At 39.7% G+C, this 15,065-nt stretch overlaps 1 protein-coding gene across 4 annotated transcripts; it reads right to left on the bottom strand.

Annotated features, from left to right (window-relative positions):
* Positions 1 to 673: 673 nt before the first annotated feature.
* LOC104363608 (DNA excision repair protein ERCC-5) lies at positions 674 to 14,692 on the bottom strand. Of its 4 annotated transcripts, none has more exons than XM_042805897.1 (16): positions 14,600 to 14,692; positions 14,054 to 14,169; positions 13,286 to 13,461; positions 12,656 to 12,771; positions 12,460 to 12,552; positions 11,590 to 11,650; positions 10,533 to 10,676; positions 9,399 to 9,606; positions 8,201 to 9,151; positions 7,568 to 7,803; positions 7,065 to 7,184; positions 6,419 to 6,632; positions 4,690 to 4,834; positions 3,656 to 3,856; positions 2,636 to 2,720; positions 674 to 1,355 (listed from the first exon to the last, which is right to left on the bottom strand). In XM_042805897.1, the coding sequence occupies exons 2-16, from the start codon at positions 14,139 to 14,141 to the stop codon at positions 810 to 812; spliced, it is 3,384 nt and encodes a 1,127-aa protein (XP_042661831.1). In that variant the 5' UTR covers positions 14,142 to 14,169; positions 14,600 to 14,692; the 3' UTR covers positions 674 to 809. The 4 variants fall into 4 exon arrangements, with proteins under 4 accessions (XP_042661831.1, XP_042661833.1, XP_042661832.1 ...); XM_042805899.1 differs by having other exon boundaries at positions 7,568 to 7,800; XM_042805898.1 differs by lacking the exon at positions 14,600 to 14,692 and adding an exon at positions 14,248 to 14,517.
* Between the last annotated feature and the right edge of the window lie 373 nt (positions 14,693 to 15,065).

Raw genomic sequence — 15,065 nt, 5'->3', positions numbered from 1 at the left:
AGGAGCTATAAATAAATTTGACAATCATCCAGCGGGACAGGTGAGGTGCGGGGGAAGTCTGAGCCTTACACACGGCTTCTCTCACAGCTTAATCCGACATGAGTGCTGCCCCCAGCGGGTACATCTGCGCAGCACTTCTGCAGACAAATTCCATCTTTGCACACGGTCAAATAACTCCAAGTCTAGAAACATGACGTTTATATTCAGAACATCGACAAGTACAGCACCTCAGATTGTATGTGGATTTACTACACTGCATGATTTTCGGTGAGATTTTACAGGGGCTTACATCATCTCGTGAATGGGTCACTAAGCAACATTGCTTTGAACACAAAACTTTCGAGACAGGCCTAGTGAAGGGAATACAGAAAACAACACCAGCCGAGCCCATCTTCCTTCTCTCAGCGCCTTGAAATAATCCAAGTTGCCTTCAAAATTTCATTTAAACTTGAAGTTAAGGAAGCAACAGATTGTGTGTGATTTTAACAGCTATCTCACCTCAGTTAGAATGCAAATAAACGGGCATCATGTTTTGGCTCAATTTTAAAATCTCAAAACAGAGAACTTTATATAGTTCAATCTAGGTCTTTATGAGTAAATGTGCTAAAATTATTTTCTTCATCCCTCCTATTTAAGTTCTGGACACAAAATGACATGACAAACACATGAGAAATAGGGATAATTTATTTTTTATTTATTTTAAAATTCATTAGAATATTTACAAAGCTTAAGTCATATAAAGCACACGTACAGAGTCTTTTTTAAGACTTCTTTCTTTCCCAACCCCCCCCCTTTTATTTTTAATTCTTTTAAGACTTTTTCTTTTTTCTTCCTCTCCGCGATTTCTTTTTTCTGCCCTCAAACACAGGTTTGGCAGTCACCATGACCACATTTCCCAGTTCTTCATCCTCATCACTTGAGCTACTGCATCCCTTTTTCCCCTTATGGTCTGCTGTCTCAACTGCAGAGACATTTTTCTTTTTGCTCTTGCCTAAATCTCTGCTTTCCAGTTCCTCTACTGAGGAGTCACTAGAAGTTTCTGAAAGATGCAAACCCCCCACAAAACCACCTCCATATAAATGTTCTTTTCTGGAATCTGAATGTTTTCTTCTCTTTCTACTTTGGCCTTCTGTTGCCACAGCCTGATGATTTCCGCAGCCTGCAGTACCTTCCCCTTTCCTTTCCTCCCGCTGTTTAAGTTCAACCTCTGTAACAGCAGCGGCCTCCTGAATTTCATTGGCTGCTTCTTTTTCCTTTCTCTTCAGACAAGTCACAGCTCTGCGCAGTCTCTGACTTTTAATAGCTTGGTTTTCATACTGTGCTAGCCTGAAGAATGAATCAATTCGAAGCTGAGTCTATCAAAAATAAAACAGAGAAACACCTTTGGATGTTTTTGTGATGGGAATTCAGTTCTCAGCTACACTATAAAGCATCCCAAAGTAAAGCAGGACAAAGGACTAATGAAATTAATATGCATGCAAATAGGTGTGAACAATGAAATGCATTATTACAGTAATACCTATACATTATTATAAATTATGCAACAAGAATCTTCACAAAAACTAAATAATAAGCCAACTGCAATTAAATTTTATAAATATTGTGTTGCTGATGACTAGATGTATGTTGCTATCTTCAACCCTAACACAGAAAATTTCTCTCGTGCTCTTAAGTAGGTTCTTACAAACACATCCTTAGCTTCAAGCTGTTAAAACAACAGAATGTTTACAAAGCAGATGTTGTAAGTGCATTGTGCATTTGCACATGCTAGCGCAACAAAATGGGGTCACTTGACTCTAGTTCATTGTAACACCTGCTGCTGCAGTATGAAGATTTAGGAGTAGAACTAGAAGCAGTCACACACAACGGGTCTGTGTTACTCAACCACAGCTAGGCTTACTGTACAGACTAAGCTAGTCCTCCATATTCTCCCTAAAATTGTCTAAGAGAGACAAGGCGTTTCCCAAGGATGTTCCTGTCAACCTGAAAGTATACATGGATTTAACTACGGGTGTTGGTACCTTTCACTCCTTGGGTGATAGAGAGAACCTAGAACACTGGTTTAGACTACCTATCTATCCTGCTTATGGCACAAGAAGAAGAGAGTCTGACCTTTCACAGTATCACAGGATACACCCCTATTCACTTGTAAGTTTTATTAAAGTTGATAAAACATTTATTTAGAAAGTAGAGTAGTACTATTAATGGACACTTGTTCAACAGTTTAGTCTGCACTCCTCTTCAAAGGATATGGATGGTACCAAATGGTCAGACTTACTTCACCAGTATCTCAGGGGTTTTGTATAAATCATTTTTAGAGACAGCGTGCTGCCTTGTAAAAGTACTGAAGGTGTTTGAGGTACCTGTAGTTTCAGCTACATCCAGAACAAACAGCAACCTGGACTTGAGATAGGTGCCTGAAAATTGGAAACCACCACACACCCAAATCATACAGAAATGAAGTCTAGAGAAGTTTAATGACTTTTAAAAATATATATATTAAGATTACTTTTTAAATGGTCAAATTCCACTTTCTGAGAAATGTGTTTTAAATTAAAGCCTTGCTGTTCATTTTAAAATGCTTCTCTTAAAATTTTCCAGTTGCCCTTAAACTACAGATAGTTTTATACTTTACCTGCTGCAAGTTCAGCTGTTTCATCACAGGCAAAAGGATTTCATCTATCTTTGTCCTAGTCCAGCCAAAGTGATTCTGACAGAACGTGCAGGAAGTTATGGAACTTTACAAAACAGCTATTACTAGTATTTTGTAAACACATAAAATGAGAATTCCTCAAATAAACAATGTCTGGAGGAAAGTTACTTTACTTCAAAGCTTCTTCTACTACAAAAGATTTTCTACTAGAGAAAATACTCTAAGTTATTAGAGCTGTCACAGGTGGATGGTTCCAGTATTGTGCTGTGTATCTTAATCATGCTGTTACATGTCTATTAGTTACAGAACTTTTTCTCTAATATCAACATTTCCAAAAGTGTGTCTCAATGAAGACAGAACTCATTTTGGCTCTACAGTACTGCCATAAGACAAAACACCTATAAATCAATCTTATTTTGACACCTGCACACACTGCAAGTTTAATTTACCGTTTAAAACACTATTAGCTCTGCATGCATTGCCACCTGCTTTTCAACTATTCACTGCAGCTCAAGCTGCAACTGATGCAAGAAACAGACATTATTGCAAGAAATGCAGTGAATGAGTAGTGATGAAGCACCGACCGAATCACCATTTCTGACTAGGTTTTAAAACTTATTTGTGAAAGATGGGACACATACATCAGAAGTGTGCAAACAATCCCCGCTCTAACTCTAGAAATAGGCACAGCACAGTTACAGAAATGTAACATCACAACAAACGAGTCAGCTCAGCCAGGAGACTCCCTTTGCACGCAAAGTGAAGCAGCCCACTCTCTCGGGAGGGCAGAGCAGCCCCGAGTGCCACACATGCATGGCTGCATTCCCTGCCATTCCAGAGCGGGTATCGCTCTAGGACAGCACATGCAGGCAGGGCGGGGGGTCCCTCACACCAATGAAATGTTAAGAATTTGACACTTTGTTATTGACTCACTAATGAGCCTTATGAATTTTAATCTGAGTACTTTTAGCTAACAGCTCCTGCCATGTTGTAAAAGGATATTCTCTGATCTGCTCCACGTCAGGCTTCCCCCAGGTGAAGGAACCCCTCGTCTCATCCACCACAGGCTTCAGGTATGCTTCTGCCACTGCTGGATTTGGGAAACCTGAAGAAAGCTGCAGCTCCCGCAGTTTCTTCTTGACTTTGGTATCACGTGGATTAGGTCTCAATTTCTTATTCTTCTGAGCCTCATTCCACCACTCACTGAAAAACAGAGGAAAGTATTCATTTGCCTCTGTAAAATATAATTTGGAATATCAGGAGCCACTCTGCTAATTTCAATAGCCTTAGTCTCCCTACTTCAGTTACTACATGAGATGAGGTAAGAAATTTCCAAATAAAAAATGGCCAAAGGGACATAAAATCTGAAAGTAGAAAAGACAAAATATACACAGTAAATGCAGCCGTCATAAGCCACAGTAGCAAACATCACCTGGATTCCCCAAAAGCTGCTGAACAGAAGGACCTAGATTCAGCCTCACTTGGGGAGGATGTTCCACACATAATGATCATTCTTGGAGGATTTTGGTAGGCAGGGAGAAAAAAAAAAAAAAGAAAGAAAAAAAATACTTCTAATCATTCTAGCCATTGCCAATACAACTGTCTTGGCCCTCTTCAAACCCTGTTCTTACCCACAGCCTACCTGTCTGTCTCTTTCCAGGTCATCCATTCCTCACTCATCAAGTCTCTTTTCTCTATGAGCATGCTACAGCACGTTCTCACAAACTCAGGGAGAATAAACCTCCACTCCACTACGGATCCAGCTCTGCAATGAACTCAGAAGCAGTCACACAGTTCTACAGCTGTTCTACTGTCTTCATTAGTCTCACCGTAATTGCTGTATCAACATGTCACCTTATTTACCTGCCATTTCAAACAGTGATATAATGGAGTCACGTATTTTACAGTTAACTTAGTCTCCTTAGTGATGGCCAATGATGGTCGCACGTTTTGTTGTATGCTTAAGCAGAAGCAAAATACATTCACTAATGTTCATATTATGAAGAGACAAAAAAGTAAAATACGATGAGGCATACGCAAATTTTAAGAGAGGTTCCACGCCATGCCCAGGAAATTCATTTAAAATCTCCATCGCTGTCACAAAGCCAACATTGGGGATGCCCTCAGTGTAGTCACTTCCAAGCAAGTATGCCAAATTGATTAGCTTGCTCCGGTCCAACCCTGTAAAAGAAAGTATGTAAACCAAATAACCAGTGGATGCAGCATCTTTCTCTTACAAATTAAAAAATAATGTATTGTCTGAAAGGCAAAACCCAAAAGGAACACGAGGGCATTAACTCTGTAAAATTACATTTCATTCAAGATCAGAATTTGCTAAATTATATTCTGGAGTAGTGTCAATATGCTACTGCTAGCGCAAGCACCAGTAGCTGTGCTAACTTGACAAAGACATCTTGCCAAAATTAAAATATTACAATGTCAAGGCCATTGGGAAATTCTGGGTTTCTAATAGCTATTATTTTACATATATTTCTCCAGTTACCGTGCTATTCTCATCTAACGCTGACCTGAATTTTAATAGCCCCCAAATCAGAAATAAAAACATTCCATTTGAATTCTAGTCCATAATATCAATGCTTCTGCTTCTTAAAAATGTTCCCAAACTGGAAGCCTTTTGCTCTGTGCTACTGCAGTTACTAAGTAGACCAAAACAGCCTGTGAAACAGCCAGAAAGAGGGAAGAACTCAGCTGACCACTTCTACTTGGTACGCTATAAGCTGTGAGGCAACCAGCTGATTTTCAGTGACTAACTTCAGGAGTTTAGATTTTAAAAAATTAAAAAAAAAAAAAAAATAATTCCATGGAAAAAAAAACACATTGTGCAACACATGAAAAAGAAGTACAAGACTGCCAAGGAATGTGACATGAAGACTGATGGTGCCTGTTTTTCCCCAATAAATATAGAAATACAGGCTCTGGTCTATTACATTAATAACAGCTAAAAATCACACACATACTTTTACAGCCATCCTTTCCAATTAAGCTACAGTAGCATACTTAAGTAGGGGAAAAAATGTTTCATTCAATTTGCTGGGAGAAGAAACCAAAGACATAATTTTCACCACATGAAAATGTTGTCAAATTTTACATGCTGAAGACATTAAAATATTATTTCAAAGTCTATTAGCTCTCTCAACTTTGAAAACATCAAAACTAATTTTAAAAGAGTTCTGCTTAAATAAGGCATAAGAAAAAGTTAAATTTGGCTCATATTTTCTGTAATACACCATGTGACACTGAAGTGTAGCAGTTCAACATAATTAGCAACAATTTGATTAGCCTGCTACAAGAGCAATCTGAAAGAAGAAAAAAAGCTATATTAACTAAATGAAAAACCTTTTACAGAGCACATGCCAGATCCTCTTCTAATATGTTATGTGTCAGTACACCCAAAATTAACTTCTGTTTCCACAAGACTGTAAATCTGATGACATCAAAATATACTCTTCCCACCACGTCAGAAAAGTCATGCTGACATCTACCCAGAAACTGGTACCACAGTTCATACCACCAGCCTTAATGATCGTCACACTAAGTCAGTGTATTAAACGCAGTGTCTGCAAATTCAGGGGGGTCATCTTGCAGTAAAAACAGCAACCCAAGTGAATGTCTTTAGGAAGTCTCCAAAGAACAGGCATTGTAATAACAGACACAAAATTCTGTAGAAAATACAACTTCAAAAAGATGCATGGCAGCGCTGTCTGACTAAAGACTGTATTTAACAAATCAGGATCTGAGGCTTACCCAGCTGGTTTTGAAAATCAACATACTGATAATATTCCACGTATTTGTTTTGACTGAAGAAATTTTTATAAACATGTCGTGCGCCAAATAACCAAACATCACTATCATCGGTGATTGTCCCAGAGGTCTGATCAGTAAGGTCCAATAGAGCACACTGTGCCTCTGCCTCCATCGGAGCTTCAACGTATGGAATGCCAAACAGACGGAGTAGCTCCTGTAGGATGGAGAGAAAACAGTATTTCATCTGAAGAATGAACTTCTGCCATACTTCTGCTTGACGTGGAACTGCTGGATGCACGCTTGGGAGGCATTCAGTATTTCACAGCAAATCTCAATTTCTGCTAAAAAGTACTAAGCACGGTTACATCAAGGGGGAAAACCCACTTACCTCAGGCAGATAGCATAATTTTATTATTGTTTTATAATGTTAGAACAGTTATTTAAAATTGTCGGAATTCAAGATTATCTCAATACTTTCAAAATTTTAAATCATGCAGACTGAAGAAAACAAGCTCCTAAGAGAAAAAAGGTGACCTATGATTACACAAAATTACTAACAGCTTTTGAGAAAATGTTTGACTAGGGTGGAGGGGGGACACCACATCATGCTGTATCAATCAAATCAAAATGATTCAACAAATACTACCTGGCTTTCCAAGAACATCTGTCCTGTTACAGAAGCAGCAACACGTTCCTGCTGCTGTTTTTGGGCCTGAAGCATATTCTGTTCAGCAGAAAGGTCATTTTCTAGTTCTTCTAGTTCTTCCTGAAAAATAGACCAAGATTTTCATTATTTCAATAATTCAGGTACACTTAATTAAGTAAGGCACTAAGTCTGCAACTGTAATTATTCTAGTAGTACATGCTCCATTAATTCACACTTGGAAGTTGTCATAGTTTCTCTAATGCAGTAAATTATAAGACCAGAGATAGGTCTATTCATCAAGAGTGCTAAAACCTTAAAGTTTCCCTCTGACTTCAGTGAGGTTATGGTTAACCAACATCTCTGAAGAAAAATCATTAGATACATATTAGATACATATATGAGAAAGTAATGAAACAGTAAAAAGCTGTCCAATAGCTTTCCTTCAAAACTGCTTGGGGACACAGCACTTCATCACTAGCTCAAAACAAGTAACAGGTTGTTACCAAATTGATGTCTTGCCACTCATCAGCTGCATCTTCACCGTAATTTTCTCCTTCCACATTCTGATCATTTGTCAACTGAGCTTCATCAGACTCCTTCAGCAAGTCCTGTGTGACAATATCATGTTTGTCTGTCTCCACTTCTGGAATTGCTGTTTCATCACACAGTTTTTCAGCATATATAGCAGGAAACTCAGTCTCATTATTGATTTCAGTATCCACTTCAATAAAGCTTCCTGCTAAAGGAAAATAAAAAATTCAACTTTCTACTGCATGTTTGAAAAGAAGTATCTGTATGTATTTTTGACCGGAGCAATGATATTTTTTTTTCAGATGCAGTAAATAGATGTAAGGATTATGAAATGAAAGAACCCAAGAGGTTGACCATTAATACACCAGTGAAGTTCAATGTATAGAATGTTTTCCTGACTGCCCATATTGTATACCTAGGTTTCAGTGATAAAACACAAAACCAAGGGGAAAAACATAGCTCAGATTTTCTTCTAACCTCCTACATACATAGGAATAGATGTATTTTAAAGTATTTCTTACTAGGAGAAAAGGTTAACCTCAACTGACTACAAATACAATAAGGTCCTATTTTCTTATCTTTTTTCACAATTAAAAAGCACATACCATCAGAATCACTGTCTTCAGACTGTGACATTCCTTCTCTTTCTTCCTCAGGACCTTTAGCTTCTGGAAAAAGTCTAATATCCATTTGTACTTCAGATAAATTCTCTTCTGTCTGCGAAGTCGCTTCCTCTATATTTTCAGAAATTTTCAAATTTTCCTCATTTTTAGAAAGGTCTATTGTTGCAGCATGAATCAAAGCCACTTCACTAGTATGCACAGGGGAACATGTTGGCTTCTGTGTGCACAAGTTTATATCCTTATCTCCCGAAGAATTTAAGTTCATTTTAGAACCATTTTCTTCTTGGTCTACATCTTCTTTGCCCTTTCTAGTATTGTCAATACAAGAATAACTTTCAGCTCTGTGTATACTGGTATCCTTGGGTGTAATACAATTTTCTTCCAACTCCTGACACTTTTGCTCAAATTGAACATCTTGCATAATCACCTGGTTTGACGAATGAATTGTAGATGTAGCTATTTTTTTTCTTTCCTTAACTTCAGAAAGCTGATCTTCCTCATCTGAGCTACTCAGCAGAAAATCCTTCACTTCTGATCTTTCTGGTAGCACTCCATCAGTTCTAACAGTAACAACTTCCTCCCTTTTACCATCATCACTGAGAGCTTGCCGAATTGCCTGCAGTGTTCTTGGAGACACACTGCCCTCCTCTGTTGCAGACTGGTCCACATTCAATCGCCCTGTGCCTTCATCCACCAGTTCTTCATCTGAGCTGCTGTCTATCATAGCCGCCTGGATAGCAAGCAAAGTCCGAGGAGAGGGTGGCGCTGTCACCACGTTGTTATCTTTCTCTGTCTGCAACTTGTTAGAGGCGACAAGCTTTACATTAGCAGGAGATTCATTGATTTTATTTGATTTAATAAATTCAAGCATTTTTGATGAGGATCCTGCAGTAGTTTCCAGGTCACTCCTTGTAGCTTCCTTTGCTTGAATACCTGAAATAAAGTTTTTCTAGTTTGTTTGGTGTTTTTTTTAAGTAAAAAATCTACTTTACACTAACATTCCATTTTACATAATGAGCATCATTACATAAAGATTAATAAATCAGTTTTCTACACGATTACAGATCACAGTTAATTGGCTTCATGCACCTGTATACAATATACAGGTTTTTCTTAAAACTGACAGCTGCAGACTGCACATACCAAACAAGAGGTTTTACAAAATCAAGACCTGACATACCCTGTATTAGGATATAGTGAGAAGAATCTTCAGAGACTACTCTCCTAGATTCCACTTCTTTCACAAAACCACCTTCATTTTCATATTGTGTTTGAATTTCACCCGACTGCTGTTGATTCAATTCTTTTTGTACATTTTCTATGCATCGATTGAGGTTGCTTTTCTTAAGCAAACCCCTAAGCTGGTACTGGGAAAAGTCATTGGACTCCTTAAAAAAACAAACAAACAAACAAAAAAAAACAACACCAGAACAACCAAGTCAATTTAAATAAAATGCCACTATCTGTACCTTTTAAGCAAGATCATTTACTATGCTCTGGAAAGCCTTTTAAGAGTTTCCTTTAAGCAGGTAATATTTGTCTTTTACTGACTGCTGCACACCCAAGTGACACCAACACCAGCCTAGTAACACACAACAATTCTAAAAGGTACCGGGAAGTAGTTCTGAACACTGGCTAAACACAACAAGATCTCAATGATGTGACCAACAAAACTTAGCTGGCTAATGGAGCAGGTCCCCATTTTAAAAACAGGGCAACTGTAACAGAATCCACAGGTGGATGGTTTTAAGATGATGGTTCTTAGCTTACAGCTGGGCACAAGCTATCATTTGATCTGACACATATTGTACTTCTAAAACATAACTGTGCTCTGAAAAGCTATCTAGAAGTGGCACTATAGGATTCCCCACTTGTCTCTGAATGGCTTCAGTAACACATCTGCTTAAATTAGAAAAGCCCTTTCCCAGCTGCCAGTTCCCCTAACAACCTGAGGGTTTGGAATGCAAGCTGCACTCACTCTGCCCGGTTTATCCACACCAGTAGTATGTTCTTGCAATGGAAACTGAGGGCGTAACTCTGATGAGGCATGAGACTCGGCATGTTTTCCATCCTTGCCAAACTTCATTAGCTCTGCCAATTTTAGCGGAAATCAAGAGGCAGGGCTCTGAACAGACACACGGGAGGGCTCTGTTCAGTCATTATCTCATTAGGTTTTTTTCCCCTTACTGTAACATCTCTTTATTTAATAGGCTTGAGGGTAAAGCTTTCCAGATGTGATACTCTTATGTAGTCTTTATCTGCATTAATGACAATAGCTCCACTCTGATGGCTTGGAAACTATTTTAAACATTACCTCTGGCATCGCTTCAAATAATGTTCTTTTTCGCTTTGTAAACTCTTTCATATCATTTAAGATCTCGTGTTTTATTTCTGGAGGCAGCTTGTTGAAATCTTCTGATTCAATATCTACAGAATGAGGATTTTCACATAACACCTCCTATAAAAACGGAAAACAACATAAACATGTATTTTATGTTACAACACAGCAAGATCAAATGTTTAGAGTGTCATTCCAAACAACAACAAAAAAAAAACACAAAATCTTTGTTGCTGCTTCCCATACCGTGAAGAAAACAGTTAAGAAACAAAAAGGTAACTACTACTTAGTAAAATACCATACATAATTACTAATGCAAACTATACAGAGAAACTTGGTTCTACTCTTTTTACAAAAAGATATTTAGTATAAATCACAGAAGCAGGTCCTATAGCTTCAGCTAGTCTGATTTTATCCTTCCAAAGAGGTTCTTCTGAATGAGAAGTATTCCAAAGATAAACAGTATCTCCAAGAGGTTATTTTCTGTTTGTTTATTGTTGGTGGTTTTTTTTTTTTTTTAATTCGGTGAAAGCAGAGATAATTTTATTATTCACTATGACTTCCTAGGTCATTCTTTTTCTCCTCTTCCCACAAGATCAACGTATCAGAGAGGAATATAGAATTTATCTGTGAAAACTCAAGAACTGATGCTTCAACATCAATTCATATTTGAAGAAATACAGGAATTTAGTTAAATATGCTGTCTTGTATGTGCACACACATGCACAAATGCATACATTTCACGTATATCATTACAAAAAAAAAAAAAATTATTCCAGAGAAAGTAGTTGAAAGAAAAAAAAAAAACATAAGAAATTCCTATTCTGCTGTATTCTATTAGAGAAAATGACATTTGTATTTTCTCCTTAGTAGGAACTCATAGAGTTTGCTTGTTTGCTTGGAAAAGAATGCATATAATAAGACCTATACTTCCAAACGCTTTTTTTTTTTTAAATGTTTTTGTTTGTCTTTTAAGCATAGCACATGAATGACAGGATTGTTCACACTAACAGGGCAATTAGGATGCACTTACCTGCAACATCATTTTTTGGCTCATTCTCACTTCCCATTCTTTTTCATCTTCCTCCTCCAAGCTAAAAATCACAGAGAAAAGAAGTTGTAGGTATTTACTTAGGAAAATAAAAATTCCTATTTTAGGCAAAAGGACATTAGTCATCCATTATAAGTACAAAAGTTCATACACAACATTGAAGTGCACATATATATATGCATATCCCTATAAACACACATACATACATATATAAATACATATACAAGTCAGACAGATTTGAACAGAAAGCAAGGCGGCAGGCTTACCTCAGTTAAAACTAGATCAAGACAACTGTTGCTGTTTAAATCATTACCTGATTTTTATGCAGTCAGCATTTGAAGTATGTAAAAGTATATATAAGGTGTGCAAAGAGTCATCTAACGGATAGCTCCATATTCCCACTTAGTGTTATTTAAGAAGATGTCACAAGTTTGACAAGTACATACAAAGCCCATTTCTGCTGCACACACCTGCACTACTGAACGAGGGGACGCAAACTGGAATCAAGCTGCCACACACCAGCTACCCAAGCCTGAACAACCAGTTCCACTTAGTCATAGAGATATGGCCACAGAGACTGCAGCAGCACTTTCATCCTTGAACAGGAGTCCAGTGTAGAAATTTAATCTGTGGGCTGAAAGCTTCTTCTGTTACTTTTCCATCAATAACTAGAAGGCTTCTGTATCCAGAGCTATAAACCAAACTCCCCAAAAAGAAACTGAAATATAAAGAAATATACTTTACATACGATGGAGTCTCGTGGGTCAAAGGCCTTTAAGCAGCGTCAAAAAATGTGGTTTATAATCTGAGTTTAAGATAGCCATTTAAGCGATTTTTCTTAAGTCTACCTACCTGTTCTTCTCTTCATCTTCTAAAGAAGGCAATACATACATATCATCAATTTTTTCTCTTCGAACTTGCTTAATAGTGGGCAAAGCTTCACTCCTTAGAGAAAGGAAAAAAAAAAAGAAACCACAACACTGATTAATAGCTACATAAAAACTTACCTGCCACTTATAAACAAGGGACAAATAATTTTTATTCTCGCCTTTTGCCTGTAAGCGCAGTTTTGATAACTTGTCTCTTCAAAAATGTTTTCAAGAGTTTCTCTGTAGTTTTCCTGGAATCGCTGATGGCAACTTCCTTTCTGTGTCTTCGCTTAGCCTGTGAAAATAAGATTAACACCAATAAGACTTTGATGGATGCTGAAGATACAAATCCAGTCAACTGATGCTATAATTCTGTATGATGAATCTACAAGCAACTCCTAACCCATCCTGCATCAGTGGTGACGTAGCCTTCAGAGCCTCTACATGTCTCTAAGTCCATTTCCTCTGTGGGACTCGGGAGTATTTTCAGCTTCTGGGTCCAAACGCTTACACAAGTTGCGTTCAGGTCCGTTGTGGAGCAAGACCCAGGCTTATGCCATCATCTACCTCTCTGCAACCTGGTTTCTATGCAAATCAAACCTGAATATATCAAAAGGGAGCTGCTGCATGCTCCAACAGCTAACCAAAACTGGGGTTACAAAGAGCACCTGCATAGCAGTGCACTTCAAGCTCTCCGTCCTCATGGCTCAGAATCATAAGCAGAATAAGAAGGAAATTGAAAATGGCTACTTAGTATCAGCAGACATACATCCTACTTTGCATTGCAGTGACTCAGCAAAGGCCCTTACCAAGGTCTGTCGCTTCAGAAGTGGCGCCTCTCCATCAAAAACAAAGACAGGCCGAATTCGGAAAAACAGCAACTTGCAGAGTCGATGAAACAGAGTGAGGAGGTGAGCATTTTGTATGGAGTTACCACCATGATCTCTGGCTCCCTTTATTGCTTGGTTCAACCAAATACTGATATCTTAAAGAACCATTAATAGGAAAAAATACACAAAGACCATATTAATAGTTTCTATAAAGTGCACATATTTGAGTGGCTGTTGTCCACTGTTCCAGGCTTGACTTATCAAAGCTAAGGTTATCCAAATATTTGTGAATGTCAGAGAATAAATTTGTGCCCCCGTCGCCCTGGTCAAAAAGCAGAGTTGAAACCACTGTGCAGCAAGTAGCACCTCTGCAGTTATTTTTACAAATAAATAAAAAGCAACTTCCTTCCACATCCTGCCAGCATTTAACTGAGTATCTATGATAGCAAAGTTGTCATAAAAGTATTTAAACTTTTTCATATTATATTACTACAGAGAACAGCACATTTATTTATAAGCACGAAATCCTACAGTTCAACGCTTGTGTAAGGCACCTTTTAAGAGTCTCCTTTTACAAATATTATTTAAAAATAAAGTTTATTCCACATATTACAAAGCGTAAAATCTACTTATCATAATGTCATAATTTAAATTTTTTAAAAAATATCATCATGTAGAAATAAGAGAAACAGTTAAAAGTCATGTCCCTCACTAATTTGGTTGCTCAGCTTTACTGTTAAAGGATACCAACAGCAAGAATTTTTCCTTCTAGTATTTCTGGGTTTATAGGTCTCCCGGCGCTTTCAAGCAGTTTCCAAAGTCCTTGAACTCCCATTGTACTTTCTTACGTGCTTTGAGAGAACCTATGAGGAATAAATGAAGGAATAACCTAAAGATCATACAATCTAGGTATGCTTTCATTAATGCGGACGCGTTATTACCGCAAACAGGAATAACGAGGAGAGCTAGGCTGGGGAAGGGAGGGCGCCCCGGCAGCCGCTCGGGCCGGTTCCAGACGATTCCCTCAGCCTGCGATCCGTGAATAAATCTTTTAAAAATCCGGTCCAGCGCAGCGTTACAGCTGCTCGGCGGTCGGACAGCTCTAGGGGAGCCTCGGCTCCCCTCCCTGCGGAGACCGCCGCGGTCCCAGACAACCGCCCCCCACACCGGGGACGCGGTGAGGCGGCGGCGCCCGGGGCCCGGCCCGAGGGGCGAAGGAAAAGGAAAAAGAAGGGGAAGGGGAAAGGGAAGGGGAAAGGGGAAGTGCCGGCCGGAGCGCGCGGCGGGACTCACCTGAGGCGGGGGGCGCGCGGACCCCGGCAGCGCCGCGGCCTGCCCGCGCCGTGTGCGCATGCGCCCGGCCCGCCCTGCCCCGCTGCACGCCGGGAAGGGCAGTTCGCGGGGCGGAGGCGGGCGCTATGGCGGGCGGGCTGGGCCGGCACCGTCCCGGCACCGTCCCCTGCGGTTCTAGCTGTCGTGGGCGTGCCGCCCTCTGCGCTGGACCTCCGCGGCTGCTGCCACCCGCGGCAGCCCCAGGCGGAGGGGCCGCGGCGGTGCCTGAGGCGGGCGGGCTCCACTGAGGGGCCGGCGGCAGCCCGCGGGGTCCTCGCCGACCCCGAGGAGCGCCCGGTACCAAACACCGCGTCGCAAAATCATGATTTTTCCCTGCAGCTGTGTTCTCTCCACGCCACCCGCCGTGCCCCTGGCTGCAGCCACCTCCCTAAGGAAAACGCCCAGCGGCAGCTCCCCCAGGAAGCGC

This window comes from Tyto alba, unplaced genomic scaffold (genome assembly GCF_018691265.1).
Source record: "Tyto alba isolate M040663 unplaced genomic scaffold, T.alba_DEE_v4.0 Super-Scaffold_45, whole genome shotgun sequence".
Taxonomy (NCBI): domain Eukaryota; kingdom Metazoa; phylum Chordata; class Aves; order Strigiformes; family Tytonidae; genus Tyto; species Tyto alba.
This window is presented reverse-complemented; position numbering and strand designations above follow the sequence as displayed.